We start from the raw sequence: 21,616 nt of genomic DNA, 5'->3' as shown, positions 1-21,616 counted from the left end.
TTTTAATTGAATTCAAATTCCACCACCTGCTGAGGCAAGATTCGAACCCAAGTCCCTACAACATTGCCTAGATACTAAACCAATGCCAAAGACAACATTTAAAACAGCCAGCCTCTGGGTTAAAAAAGTGCAAGATAATTGGTTGGCATCAGAGGGGAAAGCTATACAAAAGTGGTTTCTTTGAAAAAGCAGAAACCAGACTGGAATGGTTTTGGTGAAAAGATTCCAATCATGACACACACCCCCCGGTATTTGTCTAAGAAGGCCAGTGAGGGAAACATTACACTTCACATCAGATCTTCATAGATACTACAAGAACTGAAGACAATAGCTTTGATTATGCTGATAAATAACTGCAAGAGGTTTTGATGTGTATCTAAAGTGGGCAGCACAGTGGCTCAGTGGTTAGCACTGCTGCCTCACAGCACCAGAGACCTGGGTTCAATTCCTGCTTCAGGCGACTGTCTGTGTGGAGTTTGCACATTTTCCCCGCGTCTGTGTGGGTTTCCTCTGGGTGCTCCAATTTCCTCCCCCTGTCCAAAAATGTGCAGGTTAGGTGAATTGGCCATGCTAAATTGCCCATAGTGTTAGGTGAAGGGGTAAATGTAGGGGAATGGGTCTGGGTGGGTTGCTCTTCGGAGGGTCGGTATGGACCTGTTAGGCCAAAGGGCCTGTTTCCATGCTGTAAGTAAGCTAATCTAAATCCTTAAAAAATAGGTGATACAGTCATAAAGTAGAAGATGTGGGTTTACACTCAGCTACAATTAAGCATTATGGTAATGACAAAGAAAGAGTAAGTTCCAGTATGGACCATCACATTAATCGATGGAAATAAGACAGACCGCATCAATCAACTCTAGCAAACCGAAAGTAATTTTGAAAAATTAAGTTAGTTGAAGTTTGAGTCTTGGAACCAGAGTCTGTGTACTCAAATATTATGTCTGGTCAGCAGTGAATAATGGATATGAAGCTGGGAACACTGGGATACAAGAAAAGAAAACCAACAGCTTTGAAATACACTGCTTTGGAAGGATCCCAAGGATAAGCCTAAGAACAAATCTACTGAATGAGGCTGGAAGAACAGAGAACACAGTGGAGTTCAGAACTATACCACTCAGCATAGCGCTTCGATAACAATGATGCCTTGACATCAAATTGGAAGCTGGAAGTTGCAAGTATTGGAAGAGTCTAACACCTCTGTAATAAAAGGTCTATCTTGAGTTTGTGCAGACAGCAACTAAACTGCAACACGGTTCCTAAAGTGGTAAGTCAAGGTGAGTTTTCAGAGTGAACTGGGTGAATCAGATAATTTCAAGTTGGTAGAATTCTGAATGACAGAGGGTCCAGGGAAAAAAATAAGTTGGAATGATGTCAGAATAGGAAAATCACAAGAATGTTTTATGACTAGTACATTAGAATAACGAGTTGTTTCACTGGTTAAAAGGTATCGCTAGAGTGCCATTGGATCACTTTCTCCAAATGTATTCACTTTTATTCAAATCTAATTGAGATCTATTGAAAAACATTTCATGTGTAATTGTAAAATTATGCTGTGAAAAATTATAACATAAAAATCCTTTCTTACTGGATGAATGAATAGTTTCAAAAGTGTTTTGCTAATTTACAATTTTTCAGCATGACTTACCTGAATCTATAATCACACTTAAGGGAGCATTGTAAATGTCCAAGAATTGGTGAGGAGTTAAAAGTTCATTTGATTTCAGGAGACGTTGAATCAGCTCCTGGGGGACAATCAGTTCGGGCACATTGTCCAGCACAGAACTGATTGGCTTATTGGGGAATTCCTAGGAAAATAGGAACAGAGTTATATGTCAATCTCCATACACCCATATTATGATGTGGCATTAAACTGGTTCAGTTTATTATCAAACAGAAAAGATCTACTCAAACTATGAGGTTCAATTCCACTAAAGTTTGGTTTGTCTGTTGACTTGTTTAGCCTTAACCAGCAATTGTGCAGTGCTTGACTAAATTGCAACAAGCTTTTAATATCTAAATATTTATTTAATCATATAAATTTGACCTTACATCATCTTATCCAGCTTTGTAAATATACACTTAGTTGCACAATGTCAATGAAATTAATTTAGTGAGCCATTGTGGGCAGAACAGGTTCAATTCCACCCGATGTGGAGTTTACACATTCTTCCTGTGTTTGTGTGGGTTACTCCGGGTGCTCCAGTTTCCTCCCACAATTCAAAAATGTGCGGGTTAGGTGGATTGGCCATGCTAAATTACCCATTATGTCCAGGCACATGCAAGCCTAGCTAAGTTAGGCATCGGAAAAGCAGCTCACAGGGATAGGGTAGCGATGTGAATCTGGGTGGGATGCTCTTCAGAGGGTCAGTGTGGACCTGATGGGCTGAATGGCCTGCTTCCACACTATAGGGTTTCTAATGATAAGCAGTTAATCACTTATTGAGTCTGCAGCTAATAATCTACATTAGACAACAATGACTCCAATTTATGCAGGATTTTTTAATATGTAAATATTTCTGAAGGTCTTTACAGAGGTAGGTGATGGGGTCCATTTGGAGGTGGCGGAAATGACGACGGATGATACGATGTATATGGAGGTTGGTGGGGTGGAAGATGAGGACCAGTGGGGTTCTGTCCTGGTGCCAATTGGAGGGGCGGGGCTCAAGGGCAGAGGGGCAGGAAGTGGAGGAGATGCGGTGGAGAGCATCGTTGATCATGTCTGGGGGGGAAGTTGCGGTCTTTGAAGAAGGAGGCCATCTGGGTTGTTCGGTATTGGAACTGGTTCTCTTGGGATCAGATGCGGCGGAGACGATGGAATTGGGAATATGGGATGGCGATTTTACAGGGGGCAGGATGGGAGGAGGTGTAGTCTTGGTGGCTGTGGGAGTCAGTCGGTTTATAGTAAATGTGCATGTTGATTCGGTCATCCAAGATAGAAATGGAGAGGTCTAGGAAGGGGAGGGAGGAGACGGTCCAGGTAAATTTGAAGTCGGGGTGGAAGGTGTTAGTAAAGTGGATGAACTGTTCAACCTTCTCGTGAGAGCATGAGGCAGCACCTATACAGTCATCGATGTAGTGGAGGAAAAGGTGGGGGGTGGTGCCAGTGTAGCTGAGGAAGATGGACTGTTCCACATATCCTATGAAGAGGCAGGCATAGCTGGGGCACATGTGGGTGCCCATGGCTACTCCTTTGGTTTAGAGGAAGTGAGAGGATTGGAAAGAGAGGTTGTTCAGAGTAACATCTGTCGTCATTTCTGCCACCTCCAAACGGACCCCATCACCAGGGATATATTTCCCTCCCCTCCCCTATCAGCATTCTTAAAAGACCACTCCCTCTGTGACTCCCCCGTCAGGTCCACACCCCCCACCAACACAACCTCCACTCCCGGCACCTTCCCCTGCAACCACAAGAAATGCAATACTTGCGCCCACACCTCCCTCCTTACTTCTCTCCAAGGCCCCAAGGGATCCTTCCATATCCGCCACAAATTCACCTGCACCTCCACACACATCATTTACTGCAACCGCTGCACCTGATGTGGCCTCCTCTATATTGGGGAGACAGGCCGCCTACTTGCGGAACGTTTCAGGGAACACCTCTGGGACACCCGGACCAACCAACCCAACCACCCCATGGCTCAACACTTCAATTCCCCCTCTCACTCCATCAAGGACATGCAGGTCCTTGGACTCCTCCATCGCCAGACCATAGCAACATGACGGCTGGAGGAAGAGCACCTCATCTTCCGCCTAGGAACCCTCCAACCACAAGGGATGAACTCAGATTTCTCCAGTTTCCTCATTTCCCCTCCCCCCCACCTTGTCTCAGTCCCAAGCCTCGAACTCAGCACCATCTTCCTAACCTGCAATCTTCTTCCTAACCTCTCCATGCCCACCTCCACTCCAGCCTATCACCCTCACCTTAACCTCCTCCCTCTCTACCTTTTATCTTAGCCTGCTTGGCATACTTTCCTCATTCCTGAAGAAGGGCTCATGCCCGAAACGTCGATTCCCCTGCTCCTTGGATGCTGCCTGACCTGCTGCGCTTTTCCAACAACACATTTTCAGCTCTCATCTCCAGCATCTGCAGTCCTCACTTTCTCCATGCTAAATTGCCCGTAGTGTTAGGTGAAGGGGTAAATGTAAGGGAATGGATTGTGGGCCAGTGTGGACTTGTTGGGCCGAAGGGCCTGTTTCCACATCGTAAGTAATCTAATCTAATAAAGAAACGCTTGATAAAACTTGCCAATATTTTTGAAACTGAATTCCTCTGAATTTTCCTTGTCAACTATCTCACATATTCTCTTGAATTTCAAGTTGTTTATGATAATTATCTAAAATATACTTCTACTCTTGTGATTTACGATATATCTATCTGTTGTTTTTAATTTGGGAAGCATAGGAGCCAAAGTTAATCTAATTCACCAAGTGGGAAACCAACAGTTTCAGATGAAGAATTGTTTTTATATCACATCCAATGAGACAATTTTAATCAATCCCAGCAGTCAACAAATTAAAGGGATTGGGTGCAATGTTGGTTCTACATTTACCCAACGTTATTATCTCTACAAGTCAATGAGTAATATTTAATGAGATATATAAACAACAATTTGCTTTCTCCTATGGGTACCCACCAAGTGAGTTTAGTTAAGTTGAACAATCCACATTCATGTTTGAGTTGTTCATTCTGTTGTGCAACCTTCTCTTTCTGATTTGTTTATTGTTAGTCAAGGTCCACATTTTGAATGAACCTAATGTCTGTGATCCTACTAGTTAACGAAACAGACCTGATTTTATTAGACCATTTAGAAACAGTGGCCCATTGTTTCTCACTTCCTATCCAGCAACTTCATGTCAGTGTGTGAAGGCAAAACCTGGATGAAGATTCCAAAGGTTTATGTTTTTAATTTTCTTGACTTAGCTGTTCTACATCAAAGTTTGCATCTGCTTGTCCTATTGAATCTTTCCCTGCAAAGAAGTTGGTGTTTAGTCATTTCAAGTGGAACAGAGCAACCTGATTTTCTATTTTGTTTTATAAGGACTTTTTTAAAAATGTTGATGCTTAGAATCCATTTTGGTCCGGAAGGTATGTTGTCTTCTTAATCATTCAGTGGATTTAAAAACAAAGCTTGTATTTATATAACATGATTCACATTTTCATGACCAAATAACTTTGCAGCAGAGTGCTTGCATTTTTAAGTGTAGCCATTAATATGTAGACAAACAATTTACTTGCAGCAAGATATTATAAGCAGTAATGAGGCAAATGGTCAGTAAATTTGATCTTGATAGGATTAGTTGAGGGATAAATGTTGGATTGGACATGAGGGGGCACATCTTCCTGCTCTTCAAATCATTAATCCTTTACCTACCTAACCATGGAAGTAGGATTTTGGCCTCTCATCCAAACATGGCACCTTCCACAAGGAAGAATTTCCCCAATCCTGCACTGAGCTGTCAGCCTACAGTGGGGGTTAAACTCACAACTTCCTGACTTAGAATTAAAAGTATCACTACTAAACCAACCTAGTGCATAAGGGTTATTTACTGCCTTTGCTAAATCAATACATAGTGTTAACTATTATATTATATAGTAAAATGTAGCATGGTATAAATTGTCAATTAATTTCATTTTCTTAAACAGAATAGGTAAATGATAAATGGAATTTTACTATGCTATGCCAGATGGAACTTTTGCAATACTGTGCATGCATACTGTCTAGAAGCTAAAGGTGATGCTACACAGGTGGAAGAATGATTCCTTGAGCCTCACGATTGCTGATAAAAGTACAGGATTAGCAAAACCACATAACATGCTGTCCCTCTTGGCTGAGAATATTACAAAACTCCAGCAAATTAACGAAAGGAGGTAGGAAAACAGATTGTTATCAAAAGAGAGCTAAATGAAGCAGGATCTTAATAGACAAAAAATAGTTTTGTTAAGAAAACTACTGGCTACCTTATATGTTTTTTGCATGTGCATTCCCAGCTTAATAAGCAAAGTTAGGCATTCACTGATGATCTTTTCAATTGGTTCCCCCTGTAAAGTATCATCCAGACGTTTTGCAGTGATATTCAGGACATTATATTCCCATTGCTGGAAGAGTCTGCGTGGAATGTTATGAGATATCAACAGAATTTTGGGTTCCAAAAGTAAAGCTCTGAAACAAAGTACAACAGGAAGTTCTGGAATTTTAACCATCGCTCAGCAATTTGGAACTAGACAAATATTTTAAAATTCAACACCTCTAGGTTGCACAGAGAGTGTCCCTCTTCCTCTCCCATTCCCATTGTCCACCCATGCCTTTACTGAAATCCTGGACAAACAGCATAAAGGCAGCATCATCTTAGTTACTTATCAGTCACAGTGCGCAATTTGAACCAATCCTTGGGAATAAGCTGCAGTGTTGACTTGATTAAATAGATGATAACAATCAGCACAGAAACATTATAAACTGCCACCTAAGGAGTTCTCAAATTGTGTGCTTCCTTAATGTTTTAATCTCCTTAAAAAATATCCTTCTGAATATATGTATGCTGTCAGATTTGCTTTGAGATTGACTGTTGCCAAATTCTTCAGCAATCAGTCAAGTATGTTCATATGCAAATTCCTCCCACCTGCTACTTCATAAACTGCTCCATTTGTATGCCACATGCACAGCCTTATGGATAACACTGATAGCAGGACTATCATTAAACAAACCACGTTTGGAACTTTACATGCCCCTGTTGGGTTATTTTAAACTGAGGAAAATTCTACATTGTTTCTGGAATCAAATTGAACGTGTTCTTTTTTCCCACTTCCGCTTAGAATCCAAACTGAGGGCACCTGTAAAATTTATTGAAACCTGTGGGAAACTACAACTGATGGAAAACTCCCATAAACCTTTGCATTGATTGATGCACAATGAACATCCTTTGAACATTATGATCAGCTCTCTACCCCATACTGTTCTCCACACTGTTCAGTTCAGGAACAAAGATTAGCCCAAGCAATTTTTTCACACTCAGGGGTTAAATTTCTTGATTGTGGGAAAATTCCAGAAAAATGGCATACATTAAGCTACAACAAATGAAATAGGAAAACCATCAGAGAATTCACCCCCTCCATTATTACATTCAGATGGAAGTGTGTGTGTGCAAAAGAAACAAAGACGCAAACTAATCTGTTTTACAAACGTGTGGCAAAATAAAGGTATTGAAAGAATCTACAAAGAAATCCCCAGAGATAATGGTCAATGAGTTTGGACGAGGAACTTGCCCTTTGCATCCATGCCTTACAATCACTCTCAAAAAATAGTAATTTTCCCAACCATCCACAATAATTATTACTCACTTGCAACGCTTTCCTTTCTCTACTTTCAGTGATAGAGAGGATGCAACCAAGAGGAGAGGAGATGGTGGGAGTAGGGGAGATGGTACTCCTCCAGTGTCAGGTGCCCTTTGTGCCCATTGGCAATGCAAACCAACCTGGTTCAGCAGGAAAAAGGTCATGCTCCAGGAGACTGCAGATACAGGTAGTGACCAGCAAGGAGAACCTGAGCATCCTGATGGACTGGTGCTTGGACATGGCAAGACTGTCCACCTGTTGTCTGTATGATGGCACCTTCTTGATACTGGATGCCCTGTGAGTGTGGCTGAGGAACAGGAAGCTGATGCTGCTACTAGTGTTGTTTGTACTGCCACTGGGTGCTGGAGCTGTTTCTTCTCTCCTATGCCCTTCCTCAGGGGTGGAAGCTGCAGCTGCTTCAGTTGCCCCCATGCTGTGATGAAACCTGGCAGGAGCTGAAGGTGAGTAAAGTGTTGGACAAGGTTAAAAACCACTTCCAAGGAATCAGCAGCTGCTTCTCACCTACCCGTTACAGCAGCGTCTTCACCTTCATTGATCCCATGCCCAGAGGCCTGACAGTTCCATTCCTACTGTGCACTTACCTCAGTGACTCCAGGGAGATGCTAACACCTGGGAAACACATTGCTCTGGCTGTTAAATCCAGAATTTGTCACTAAAATGGAGTTTAATGAGCTGCTTGTGTTTTTTTAAAAGCCTTATCCACCAGCTGCACAGGGGTCCCCACACACTCCAGGCACACCCTTGGAAACCTTGCAGAGTGTGGAATGATGTCAACATCCCAACCCAATGTCACGTTTAAGAGATGCCCACATGCACCCAAAATCAGCTACTCTTCCCTGCAAAAAAGTTCATCCATGAAGTCCAATTGACATAACTACATCTCTGGTATACTTTCCAATTGTACATATTATTCCAAATTCATGTAATTTTGGATTATTCTCTTTTCATGGACATTAATAGATCTGCACACATGAATTCTGATGGTATCAACAATCTCTGAATATGGCTGCTGACTCAATTCTGAACAGTGACCTGGCCACTGGAAAATGACCCCCTGCATATCTGTGTTTCCGCTGCTAGGACATCTGCGAGCAAGTTGAGAAGCTGGTATTAATAGCAGCAGGACAGCGGTGACAGTGGTGACAGGTTTGAGGTTGACTGTGTGGAAGGCCAACTGAAGAGCCAAGCTGAAATGAAAAACTGAGCCGGCCAATAGGAAGGCTCAGAGAAAGCAGAGGCCAGCAAGTCATGCACCTTCTCAGCCCACCTGAAGTCCTTTCCAGAAAATGTGGTCGAGATGGCTATGTCAGAGCGGGGCTCCTGAGTTTCACCAGATGATATTTACCAGTACATGGCCATCAACTGATCCAGCCTCTTCTCCATGGTTACATCTGCACCTGGATTCCCCAGGGTGAGGGAGCACACATTGCCCACTTAAGGCCTTGCATCGCGCATTCCGTAGGGGCCAGAATCCATTAGACCACATTTTAATTTCAGTTTAAATTTGCTTTAAGTAGTTGATTTTTATCATGTTACTTAGGTGGCCATCGACCAGAGTTGACAGTGGGAGATAGCTGTCTTTAGATCCAACTGCCAGCCTCTGTCCTGTGGTTCAGTCAAGCCACCTGATGTCCCTGGTGAGGCAGCATGTGGTGCCCACTGGTACTCTCAAGGTTTCTGCAACCAGTGGGTAGTGTGACAGCATTATGTCCGCACATTTTAGTGTTGCTTTGAAGGTTTGATTTTTGTTACACTGCCCTGTAAGGATCTGCTACCTTTTAAAATTTGGTTTAAGTAGTTCAATTCAAATGTTCTTAATCAAAAGAGTATGGGAAGATATTATCGTGCTCTTTTGCAGTGGTAGCCTTTGGGCCAGGAGTCCTGGGTTCATGTTCCACCTGCTCCAGAGGTGCACGATAATGTCTTTGAACAGGTTGATAGAAAGACACCTACAAGGAGATATTATAGTGTTCTTGAGGCACATTGACAGTGACCCTACCTCTGAGCCAGGAGATTTTGGTTCAAGTCCCACCTGTTGCAGAAGTGTTTCATGCACATCTGACCAGGTGATTAACAATATCTTTAAGGTGATACTAGGTGGCCATTCACAGGTCCAAGCAGCAGCTTTATAGAGGAGTTCATCAGACCCTACTGTTTGCTTCCCAGCTGAGACTGTGTCTGTGCCTAGGTGGTCCTGGAGAGGGAGAGGGTAGTGTCTACTGGCCCACATTGAGTTGTCTACAATTGGAGGACACCACAGGAGATAGATTACATTAGATGGCAGCACGGTGACTCAGTGGTTAGCACTGCAGCCTCACAGCATCAGGGACCCAGGTTCGATTCCAGCCTTGGGTGACTGCCTGTGTGGAGTTTGCACATTCTCCCTGTGTCTGCATGGGTTTCCTCCCACAGTTCAAAGATGTGCAGGTCATGTGGATTGACCATGCTAAATTGCCTATAATGTTAGGTGCATTAGTCAGAGGGAGATGGGTCTGGGTGGGTTGCCCTTCAGAGGGTCGGTGTGGACTTGTTGGGCTGAAGGGCCTGTTTTCACACTGTAGGGAATCTAATTTACCTCCTACAGTAACATTTCTATTTGTTAAGTTCCATTTTTCACATCTTTTTGTTACAATCTCACTTTAATGGGCTGTCATCTTATAATGTGGTTTGTTTTCAAAATAGTATAAAAAACCACTGATCGAAACTGGTGACATGTTTGAGGTAGGAGTGTTTGCTAATGTTGATAACTGTCTAAGTAAACCTGAGACGGTGTCAAAGATTAGCTGCAGTGCTCCTGCTACTGGCTGCCTTCACTGTAACAAGAAGGAGGGCAAAATCTCACATTGACACAGAAAAGAAACAGAATAATACGCAAATGGATTCATAGCGTCACAGAGATGTACAGCACAGAAACAGATCCTTTGGTCCAACTCATCTGTGCCGACCAGATATCTCAACCCAATCTAGTCCCTGCTAGCACCCGGCCCATATCCCTCCAAACCCTTCCTATTCATATACCCATCCAGATGCCGTTTAAATGTTGCAATCGTACAAGCCTCCATCACTTTCTCTGGCAGCTCATTCCATACACATACCACCCTCTGTGTGAAAAAGTTGCCCCTTAGTTCTCTTTTATATCTTACCCCTCTCACACTAAGTCTATGCCCTCTAGTTCTGGACTCCCTCACCCCAGGGAAGAGACTTTACTTATCCTATCCATGCCCCTCATGATTTTATAAACCTCTATAAGATCACCCCCAAGCCTCCAACGCTCCAGGGAAAACAGCCCTAGCCTATTCAACCTCTCTCTCTATAGCTCAAATCTTCCAACTCTGGCAACATCTTTGTAAATCTTTTCCGAACCCTTTCAAGTTTCAGGGAGGAGACAGTGAGGTCTGCAGATGCTGGACATCATAGTTGAGAATGTGTTGCTGGAAAAGCACAGCAGGTCAGGCAGCATCCGAGGAGCAGAACCCTTAATCAGGAATGAGGCTGGAAGCCTTGGGGCTGGAGAGATAAATGGGAGTGGGGGCGGGGGGGGGTGGTGAGGCTGGGGAGATAGTAGCTGAGAGTGCAATAGGTGGATGGAGGTGGAACACCCACACCAACCAACCCCACCGCCCCACAGCTGAACATTTCAACTCCCCCTCCCACTCTGCTGAAGACATGCAGGTCGTGGGCCTCCTCCATCGCCACTCTCTCACCACCTGACGACTGTACAAAGAACGCCTCATGTTCTACCTCAGAACTCTTCAACCCCAGAGTATCAATGTGGACTTCACCAGTTTCCTCATTTCCCCTTCCCCCAATCTGACCCCAGTTCCAACCTTCTAGCTCAGCACTGCCATCATGACCTGTCCCACCTGTCAATCTTCCTTTTCACCTATCTGCTCCACCCTGCTCCCTGACTTATCACCTTTACCCCCACCTCCATCCACCTATTGCACTCTCAGCTATCTTCTCCTCAGCACTACCCCCCTCCCATCTAACTCTCCATCTGCAAGGCTCCCAGCCTCATTTCTGATGAAGGGCTCTGGCCCGAAACATCAATTTTCCTGCTCCTCAGATGCTGCCTGACCTGCTGTTCTTTTCCAGCAACATACTCTCAACCCTTTCAAGTTTCACAACAACCTTCCAATAGGAAGGAAACCAGAATTGCACGCAATATTCCAAAAGTGCCCTAACCAATGTCTTGTACAGCCGCAACATGACCTCCCAACTCCTGTTCTCAATACTCTGACCAATAAAGAAAAGCATACCAAAAACTGCCTTCACTATCCTATCTACCTGAGACTCCACTTTCAAGGAGCTATGAACCTGCACTCCAAGGTCTCTTTGTTCAGCAACGCTCCCTAGGACCTTACCATTAAGTGTATAAGTCCTGCTAAAATTTGCTTTCCCAAAATGCAGCACCTCACACTTATGTAAATTAAAATCCATCTGCTACTTCTCGGCCTATTGGCCCATCTGATCAAGATCTCATTATAATCTGAGGTAACCTTCTTCGCTGTCTTTGGTATCATCTGCAAACTTACTAACTATACCTCTTATGGTCACATCCAAATCATTTATATAAATGACGAAAAGTATGAGATCCAGCACCGATCCTTGTGGCACTCCACTGGTCACAGGCCTCCAGTCTGAAAAACAATCCTCTACCACCCCACCCTCTGTCTTCTACCTTTGAGCCAGTTCTGTATCCAAATGGCTAGTTCTACTTGTATTCCATGAGATCTAACCTTGCTAATCAGTCTTCCATGGGGAACCTTGTCAAATGCCTTACTGAAGTCCATATAGATCACGTCCACTGCTCTGCCCTCGTCAGTCCCCTTTGTTACTTCTTCAAAAAACTCAATCAAGTTTGTGAGACATGATTTCCCACGCACAAAGCCATGCTGACTATCCCTAAGCAGTCCTTGCTTTTCCAAATACATGTACATCCTGTCCCTCAGGATTCCCTCCAACAAGTTACTTGAGTAAATTACAGGAAATGACAGAAACTATATTAATCAACATTAGACCAAAGGAAATACAAATTAGAGAAAACAAAGCAATTTTCAGGATTCAAAATTATGTAAATGAGGACATGGTTAATACAATAGGAGTAGATGCTTTCTCCCTTTAATCGTGTGAATTCTTCCTTTCTCTATAATGATCTCATTCCTTCTGGAATGCCTCAATTGAACTTGCTTCCACTACATTCTCTGGCATTTCAGATCTCAACCACCTGCTGCTTGACAAGGTTAATGTGAATCCATCCTACCTGCCCCCCTAGCCAGCACACACAGCCCATACCACCCAATCATGCCAGCACTTCCTGCTGAAGAGAAACTGTGAGTTACCATCAGAACAATAGCAAAGAAGGCAAAAGGCTACAAAGTATTCAGAAGAAACTTAGGGTGTTGTTCTTCAAGCTCGCTTTCAGGATATCTAGAAAAGTGCGTAAGACTATAGAAATAGGGCTCAGCATGAGTGCGGTATAAGGAATTGAAATGGCAAGTTACAGGTATTTTGGAACTGTAGCTGCAGAGACGACAGAGATGCTCAGTGTAACAGTCATCTAGTCTACCTTGGTATTCCAGTCTGGAAAAAATTAGTAGGTAATACAGTATCCTCAACTAACACAAGTACACTTTACTGAATCAGCTGGAAAACATGTTTGAGACTCTAATGGAATGGAAACAGGAAATGTTGCATTGGAAGGTGCTGGGGAAGGAGAGCAGGCAGGAGGGTGGTGAGAGAAGAGGAAGGAGAGATATGCCTCACACATTAAACATCTGAATTATTGCCATTGTAGCTTTACCTTTCTTGTTGTTGCTGCATATCTTTTAGATCCCCGATCACTGAATATAACACATCACTGGAAGACTGTGGGTAAAAGAAAATGATCAATGAATTAGATATTGCTTTCAAGCGCACTGATTTTGTTTTCATGAAGGCATGTTCTGCAGATGTTTCTTTGTCAACCAAATTACATCAAGAATGCCTATACCTGCTTTGGGGAAAAGAAGGCTCGCTTTCCTGGGGTGATGGTGCCTGGTTCAACTGGTTGTCATCAGCAAACAGTGAAGTTCATCCAATCTGAGTACCTCAGCTTATGTCTAGACCAGTTGGTGTTGAATAAATGCAACTGTAACTTGGCATCATTCTGACACAGAACAAATGAATATTTTGAAGAAGTAACAAAGAGGATTGATAAGGGTAGATGTGATCTATATGGACTTCAGTAAGGCATTCGACATGGTTCCCCATGGGAGACTGATTAGCAAGATTAGATCTCATGGAATACAGGGAGAACTAGCCATTTGGATACAGTACTGGCTCAAAGGTAGAAGACAGAGGGTGGTGGTGGAGGGTTGCTTTTCAGACTGGAGGCCTGTGACCAGTGGAGTACCACAAGGATCGGTGCTGGGTCCTCTACTTTTTGTCATTTACATAAATGATTTGGATGCGAGCATTAGAGGTACAGTTAGTAAGTTTGCAGATGACACCAAAATTGGAGGTGTAGTGGACAGCGAAGTGGACAGATTACAATAGGATCTGGACCAACTGGGCCAATAGGCTGAGAAGTGTCAGATGGAGTTTAATTCAGATAAATGTGAGGTGCTGCATTTTGGGAAAGCAAATCTTAGCAGAACTTATACACTTATTTGTAATGTCCTAGGGAATACTGCTGAACAAAGAGACCTTGGAGTGCAGGTTCATAGCTCCTTGAAAGTGGAGTCGTAGGCAGAAAGGATAATGAAGAAGGTGTTTGGTACGCTTTTCTTTATTGGTCAGATTATTGACTACAGGAGTTGGGAGGTCATGTTGCAGCTGTACAGGACATTGGTTAGGCCACTGTTGGGATATTGCATGCAATTCTGGTCTCCATCCTATCTGAAAGATGTTGTGAAACTTGAAAGGGTTCAGAAAAGATTTACAAGGATGTTGCCAGGGTTGGAGGATTTGAGCTATAGGGAGAGGCTGAACAGGCTGGGGCTGTTTTCCCTGGAGCATCGGAGGCTGAGGGGTGACCTTATAGAGGTTTACAAAATTATGAGGAGCATGGATAGGATAAATAGACAAAGTCTTTTCCCTGGGATCGGGGAGTCCAGAATTAGAGGGCATAGGTTTAGAGTGAGAGGGGAAAGATATAAAAGAGACCTAAGGGGCAATCTTTTCATGCAGAAGGTGATATGTGTATGGATTGAGCTGCTAGATGAAGTGATGGAGGCTGATACAATTGCAACATTTAAGAGGCATTTGGATGGCTATATGAATAGGAAGGGTTTGGAGAGATATGGGCCGGGTGCTGGCAGGTGGGACTAGATTGGGCTGGGATATCTGGTCGGCATGGACGGGTTGGACCAAAGGGTCTGTTTCCCATCTGTATATCTCTATGACTCTATGATTCTAATCACAGCTGGAGACTGGTCACACTGGCTAAAAATCATAATTTCTTGTGAGAAACCCATATACTGTACAGCTATATCTTTCAGAATTACCTGTGGCATCACATTACCAATCACAGCTATGAAAATTTTGTTAGAACACTTGGCTTTTTAAAAGTATTTTCTAAAATGCCAAACAATTGCAAAGATTCACCGCAGCTTTTATGTTTTGGTGATATGTAGATTCATGGAGTTGTACAATATGCAAACATACCCTTTCCAACTCATCCAACGCATCCATGCTGACCAGATACCCTCAGTTAATCTAGTTCCATTTGCCAGCATTTGGCCCAGATCCCTCTTAAACCTTTCCTATTCATGTATCCATCCAGATGTCTATTAAATGTTGTAATTTCACCACATCCTCTGGCAGCTCAGAACATACACACATCATCCCCTGCCTGAAAAAGTTGCCCCATAGGTCCCTGGGGAAAGGACCTTTGCTATTCACCCTATCGATGCCCTTCATTATTTTATAAACCTCTGTAAGGTCACCGCTCAGCCTTCAATGCTGCAAGGTAAATAGCCCCAAACTATTCAGCCTCTCCCTCTAGCTAAAATCCTCCAACCCTGCCAACAGGGTATCCAATATGGAATTATGTTTGAGCAGAAATTTGGCATGGAAAATTACTTTTGAAAGCCAGCAGAGATGTTAGTGCAATTTGTAGCCTGAATTGCACCTAAAGCAGATCGTCTGACCTTGCCTTTTTCAACTGCATTGTTGCATTTTTGGTAACACGCTTATGAGCATATGTTACACCATTTCCAGGTTTCCAATACCCCTCTGCCTGTCACATACTCTAGGACAACACTCGATGCTCCAATTTGTGCTTAGCGAATGTGTGATGGAGTTTCTACATCATCTGTGTTCGATGTTCTGTTTGCATTGATCCTTTATGGATGTTCCTAGCTCAGCTTTTAAGTATCTTCCACATCTTTATGTTCCCCATTCCATTTATCCAGCTTAAATACTTCAGTATTAACAGCATCTAATCACATACTTAGCATGTAAAAATGTTAAAAGTGCAATATATTATACTCACACTTAGTGTGTACAAATGTTAAAAGTGTCTGGATTAAAGATATATAAAAGCATAGAACGCACTAATTAAGAGCAAATGAATGCTTATCTGATTGGCAAGATGAGGTGTACCAGGGATCTGGGCTAAGACTTCTTTTATACTCTACATACATAATAATTTGGATAAGGAGATAAAAAGATGAATGATCAAATTTCATGATAACACTGAATTATAGGGCAGATAACTGTAAAAGAAATCAGGAGACTTTACAATGAGCAGTCAATCCTAATGAGATGTAGGAAAATTTTTTTAAAAAACATGCATACCAGTTGATTTTGGCAAAATGTATAGGTAAGTAGAAATGAATTTTTTATAGTTTGACCACATAAAACCTTTGTTATCAGGATAACCCAAAGCAAGCATCCCATACAACTCCTGTTGTGTGTAAACAGTCAGTCACAGTGTTAAAACAATTGCACTGTACAATATATTAAATACATTTAGCTAAATTGTTGTGGGGTTCATTAATAGACACCAACATTTTGACCCTTCAAAAGTGGGTTAGCTTAAAGCAGACTTTGTTTAAAAGCATTCATCTACTCTGGACTCATTTCTATGATGATATCTTTCCAATCACAACTTTATGAAGTAATTTATCCACTGTAACTCACTTTTTGCTGTGTTGTGCAATGACTGGTCAGCCAAGCATAACAAAATACAATCGAAAGAATGATTGACCAAGTATTGATTACATCTCACTCAGTACAAAGTGGCTGGCTCATGTTAGAAATGGAAAAGCCAAGTCAGGTTCAAAGATGTGCTCTTGTGTCATGGAGAGGGGGGAATACAGTTCTTTGATGGAGTAAAGGGGGTTTTGAATTGAGAGAGCACTTTTCATATTATTACACAAATTGAACTATGTGACTATGATCATATGCTTAGCGTGCTTTACTTTGCAATGGGCTGGAATTTACATTCCTGAATCAGATATGTTGCACCTCCCCCACTCATGAAAATCGTGACATGATGATATCAGATTGACAACCTGCTAATCTCTGTTAATACTCCCATCCAATATTTTGAAATCTTTACCTAATAAGCCATTACTCTTGTTAAGAATCGCTCAAAATTTTCCATTGCCTGCCGCACTTTTCAGGTGTGGACATAAAAAGTGCCCTTCACTCCAGTTTGACCAAGGTAGCACCAAGGTAGCAGAAAAGATCTGCCTCTGAGACCAAGGTTGAAAGTGTCAGGAGATTCCTGCCTGTTAAGATGCCAGTTTCTTAGAAAAACATTTTCATCTTTTTTGCAATTTCAATGAATAATAGGGTCTGATTCTGAACGTAGGAGGCCTTTACAGTTTTAGTCATGACTGCACATTACCCCATAGCTGCATGTTGTCCCAGTCTACAGCATTACTTCTCAGAACTCAATAGTTATGAATTCACACCAGGGTATAATTCATTGCACACTATGAATATAGCCACAACAAAAATAAATCATCACAATATCATTTTTATGTTAACTCAAAATCACAAAAACTGACTATTTTGTTGAAGGATTGAATCATCTCCTAGTCAGTGAAAATCTGAAGTCAGGAATTGTCAATAATAGTGAAAGCAAACGAGAACAATAGATATACAAAGGTAGGAAAGGAATGCAGGAGCTTCGCTATTAGCAAGGATAGTGTCAGCCTTGGGTGAAATGCAGAAAACATCCATGTGGGAAAACAATATGTTACATTAAACCCCGAACATTGTGCCATGGGAAGTACAATACTTAACATTGTGGTGTTATGTTTAAAGTTCGGGGAAGGACCTGTAAACCTGCAGAGTTGGTTTATGCTGATAAGAATATCACTCATCATGTATGTATGAAAATTAACAATCATTACCACTTTTTGAATCTCCTATCAATTTGTTGAGTTGTGTGACAATATCAGGAATCTAAAAACTGGCAAGAGGAGTTGGCCCTGATAATGACGGGAAGGTCAGAAGGCTTTGTGATTGAAAAGAAACTTCATTTGCACCTATGACTGGCCTCCTTCTCATGGATAGCCAGTAGTGAGTCATCTGACGTTGGATTGGATGCGCAGAGACAGCAGGGTTTTGAAGGAGTGCAACTCTCAGTTTCTGGTCTGCCTCCCTGTAAAGCATAAAATTCAACCTGTGGTTTAACGTTTCAAACCAAATTTCACCCTATCTAATATGAACACAATCCGTTAATAGATCCACCCTCCACGGTTATCCGGTCCAAGTAATTAAGCGCTATATTACTCCTATATCGGGTTATGCAATCAGAAAAGCAGATAAAGGACAGAGTGGGACAATTCCATGAAAATCAGACATGCAGGCCACAGAATATCTGAATGGAGTCAAGAACACATCTTTGGAGCAAGATAGAATTCATAGCAGGCAAAGAGGCCAATAACTGACCAGGACATCAATTGATGACAATGTTTGCAGCTGTGTAGGAGCTCCATTAAGACAAAATAAAATTAGAGAAAGGCACAAGTTGATTTTTTGTTTAGGTTCAGGCTGGAAGGGAAGTATTATTCTATTTCAGGCACAGACTGCTTCTATCCAATGCTGTTTTATCTTTTCTCTTTTTATATCTGTTTTTATCATTTTGGAATGGTGTGCTTTGCTACCTAGCAAATACTTCCTAGAACTGTGGGAAGCAATGTATTTTCGCTTTGTTATCTACTATTGACATGAAACATATTCATAAACATTCCCATTAATCTGTTTACTTTGTCCTTTACTCATTTTTATTCCTTGCTACTCCACTGTAAATTTGCAATTTCAAATACATGCCAACCTTGTACCCATTTTAACATGATCAACAATCAACAATTTATGCTTTTCCATTTTCATAAGATGTCAGCTTTTGATTTTTTTTACAAATTAATGTATTGGCTTTTTATTAGAATTCTGAGTTTTGAATTAATTTCAGTTACCAATACAATCAATTTAATTTATTCATAGATATTGTATTTTTTAAAGTGGTATTAAGCTTATCTGGATTCAAACAGCAAATGTGTTTTTCAGGTATCATAACATGACTAACCTAGAGCTTTGACTATGCTCCGTTCTGTCCTCCACACACATGAAGTGACATGTAAATGAACGAAAGGAGTGCTAAGTGTTGTGAGAGCACTTCCTTTCATCTTTATGTTATTTCATTTTGTTTATCCCAAAGATTTCTCCACATTAAATTTCCCTCTACCATTCTTCAAAAAACTGTTGCGTTTTATTCTTGCTCAAGCTTTCAATATGGAAGGCTCTTTCATTTTCCCATTTTATTAAGTCTCAAAGGTTGTTAATCTTACCTCTATCACATGAATAATATGACTAGAATACAGCAATAGGAGACCTGTGATTCCTTCTCCAGAGCGTTGGAGTTTCTGGAACAAGTTTTCATAGTAACCTGCAGTAGAACATATAATGGGTAACCTGAAGTTATTTATTTTCAAGCCAATACCAATGATGTTTTTTATGTTTTTAATTTCCTCTCACAGAAAGTAAATTATAGATATCAATTGATGATGTAACAGTCTTGTAAAGTCACCTATCCAATAAACACACAATCCAATATATCACATTATCTAACTGCTCTGATATAAATATTCATTTCATGGAAATAATTACTCAAATATTGGTTCAGCTTCTATTTGTTTCAATTGAACTTGTTCGTTCTCTATAAAAAGCTGAGGATGGCGATATTTTACAAAACATTTGGTTTTCCATTGCCAGAAATAATTTATTAACAAATAGTAAGATTCAGAGTCATAGAGTCATAGAGATGTACAGAACGGAAACAAACCCTTTGGTCCAACCTGTCCATGCCGACCAGATATCCCAACCCAATCTAGTCCCACCTGCCAGCACCTGGCCCATATCCCTCCAAATTCTTCCTATTCATATACCCATCCAAATGCCTCTTAAATGTTGCAATTGTACCAGCCTCCACCACATCCTTTGGCAGCTCATTCCATACACGTACCACCTTCTGCATGAAAATGTTGCCCCGTAGGTCTCTTTTATATCTTTCCCCTCTCACCCTAAACCTATGCTCTCTAGTTCTGGACTCCCCCACCCCATCCTATCCATTCCCCTCATAATTTTGTAAACCTCTATAAGGTCACCCCTCAGCCTCCGATGCTCCAGGGAAAACAGCCCCAGCCTGTTCAGCCTCTCCCTGTAGCTCAAATCCTCCAACCCTGGCAACATTCTTGTAAATCTTTTCTGAACCCTTTCAAGTTTCACAACATCTTTCTGATGGGAAGGAGACCAGAATTGCATGCAATATTCCAACAGTGGCCTAACCAATGTCCTGTACAGCTGCAACATGACCTCCTCACTCCTGTACTCAATACTCTGACCAATAAAGGAAAGCATTCCAAATGCCTTCTTCACTATCCTAGCTACCTGTGACTCCACTTTCAAGGAGCTATGAACCTGCACTCCAAGGACTCTTTGTTCAGCAACACTTCCTAGGACTTTACCATTAAGTGTCTAAGTCCTGCTCAGCTTTACTTTCCCAAAATGCAGCACCTCACATTTATCTGAATTAAACTCCATCTGCCACTTCTCAGCCCATTGGCCCAGCTGGTCCAGATCCTGTTGTAATCTGCGGTAATACTCTTCGTTGTCCACTACACCTCCAATTTTAGTGTCATCTGCAAACTTACTAATTGTACCTCTTATGCTCACATCCAAATCATTTATATAAATGATAACAAAGTAGAGGGCCCAGCACCGATCCTTGTGGCACTCCACTGGTCACAGGCCTCCAGTCTGAAAAACAACCCTCCACCATCACCTTCTACCTTTGAGCCAGTTCTGTATCCAAATGGCTATTCCTCCCTGTATTCTTTGCGATCTAACCTTGCTAATCAGTCTCCCATGGGGAACTGTGTCGAACGCCTTACTGAAGTCCATATAGATCACATCTACTGCTCTGCCCTCATCAATCTTTTTTGTTACTTCTTCTAAAAACTCAATCAAGTTTGTGAGACATGATTTCCCACGCTCTGGATCAGTGGTGCTGGAAGAGCACAGCAGTTCAGGCAGCATCCAGTGAGCAGCGAAATCGACGTTTCGGGCAAAAGCACTTCATCAGGAATAAAGCCACGCACAAAGCCATGTTGACTATCCCTAATCAGTCCTTGCCTTTCCAAATACATGTACATCCTGTCCCTCAGGATTCCCTCCAACAACTTGCCCACCACTGAGGTCAGGCTCACCGGTCTATAGTTCCCTAGCTTGTCTTTACCGCCCTTCTTAAGCACTGGCACCACGTTTGCCAACCTCCAGTCTTCCGCCACCTCACCTGTGACTATCGATGATACAAATATCTCAGCAAGAGGCCCAGCAATCACTTCTCTAGCTTCCCACAGAGTTGTTGGGTACACCTGATCAGGTCCTGGGGATTTATCCACCTTTAACCATTTCAAGACATCTAGCACTTCCTGCTCTGTAATTTGGGCATTTTGCAAGATGTCACCATCTATTTCCCTACAGTCTATATCTTCCATATCCTTTTCCACAGTAAATATTGACGCAAAATATTCATTAAACACTAAAAGAAAAACGAATCAATCTGAAACATTATCACCTGCACAAAACGTATGTTTCTGATCCTTTTTATAATAGTGAAACACCCCAAGGTATGATTCTTAAATAAAATTTGACATTAGGCCACAAATATTCAGAGTAATTTATACTAGCTTTCTAATGAAGCAGCAGTGCTGTGAAAGCTTGTGCTTTCAAATAAACCTGTTGGACTATAACCTGGTGTGGTGCGAT

General features: G+C 41.9%; 1 protein-coding gene across 4 annotated transcripts in view; it reads right to left on the bottom strand.

Annotated features, from left to right (window-relative positions):
- The window catches only part of LOC132827832 (testis-expressed protein 47), a 50,280-nt gene that overhangs the window by 3,587 nt on the left and 25,077 nt on the right, over positions 1–21,616 (bottom strand). For 3 of the 4 annotated variants that reach the window (XM_060844576.1, XM_060844575.1, XM_060844579.1), the window contains 4 exons: positions 19,138–19,235; positions 13,155–13,219; positions 5,960–6,161; positions 1,646–1,805 (listed from right to left, as the gene is read on the bottom strand). In XM_060844576.1, coding sequence (XP_060700559.1) covers positions 1,646–1,805; positions 5,960–6,161; positions 13,155–13,219; positions 19,138–19,235 — 525 coding nt within the window. The remainder of the gene's footprint in view (positions 1–1,645; positions 1,806–5,959; positions 6,162–13,154; positions 13,220–19,137; positions 19,236–21,616) is intronic. The other variant, XM_060844578.1, reaches the window with a different exon arrangement.

Source organism: Hemiscyllium ocellatum, chromosome 25 (assembly GCF_020745735.1).
Source record: "Hemiscyllium ocellatum isolate sHemOce1 chromosome 25, sHemOce1.pat.X.cur, whole genome shotgun sequence".
Lineage (NCBI taxonomy): Eukaryota > Metazoa > Chordata > Chondrichthyes > Orectolobiformes > Hemiscylliidae > Hemiscyllium > Hemiscyllium ocellatum.
Note: the sequence above shows the minus strand (reverse complement) of the source record. Positions and strands in the feature narration are given on the sequence as shown.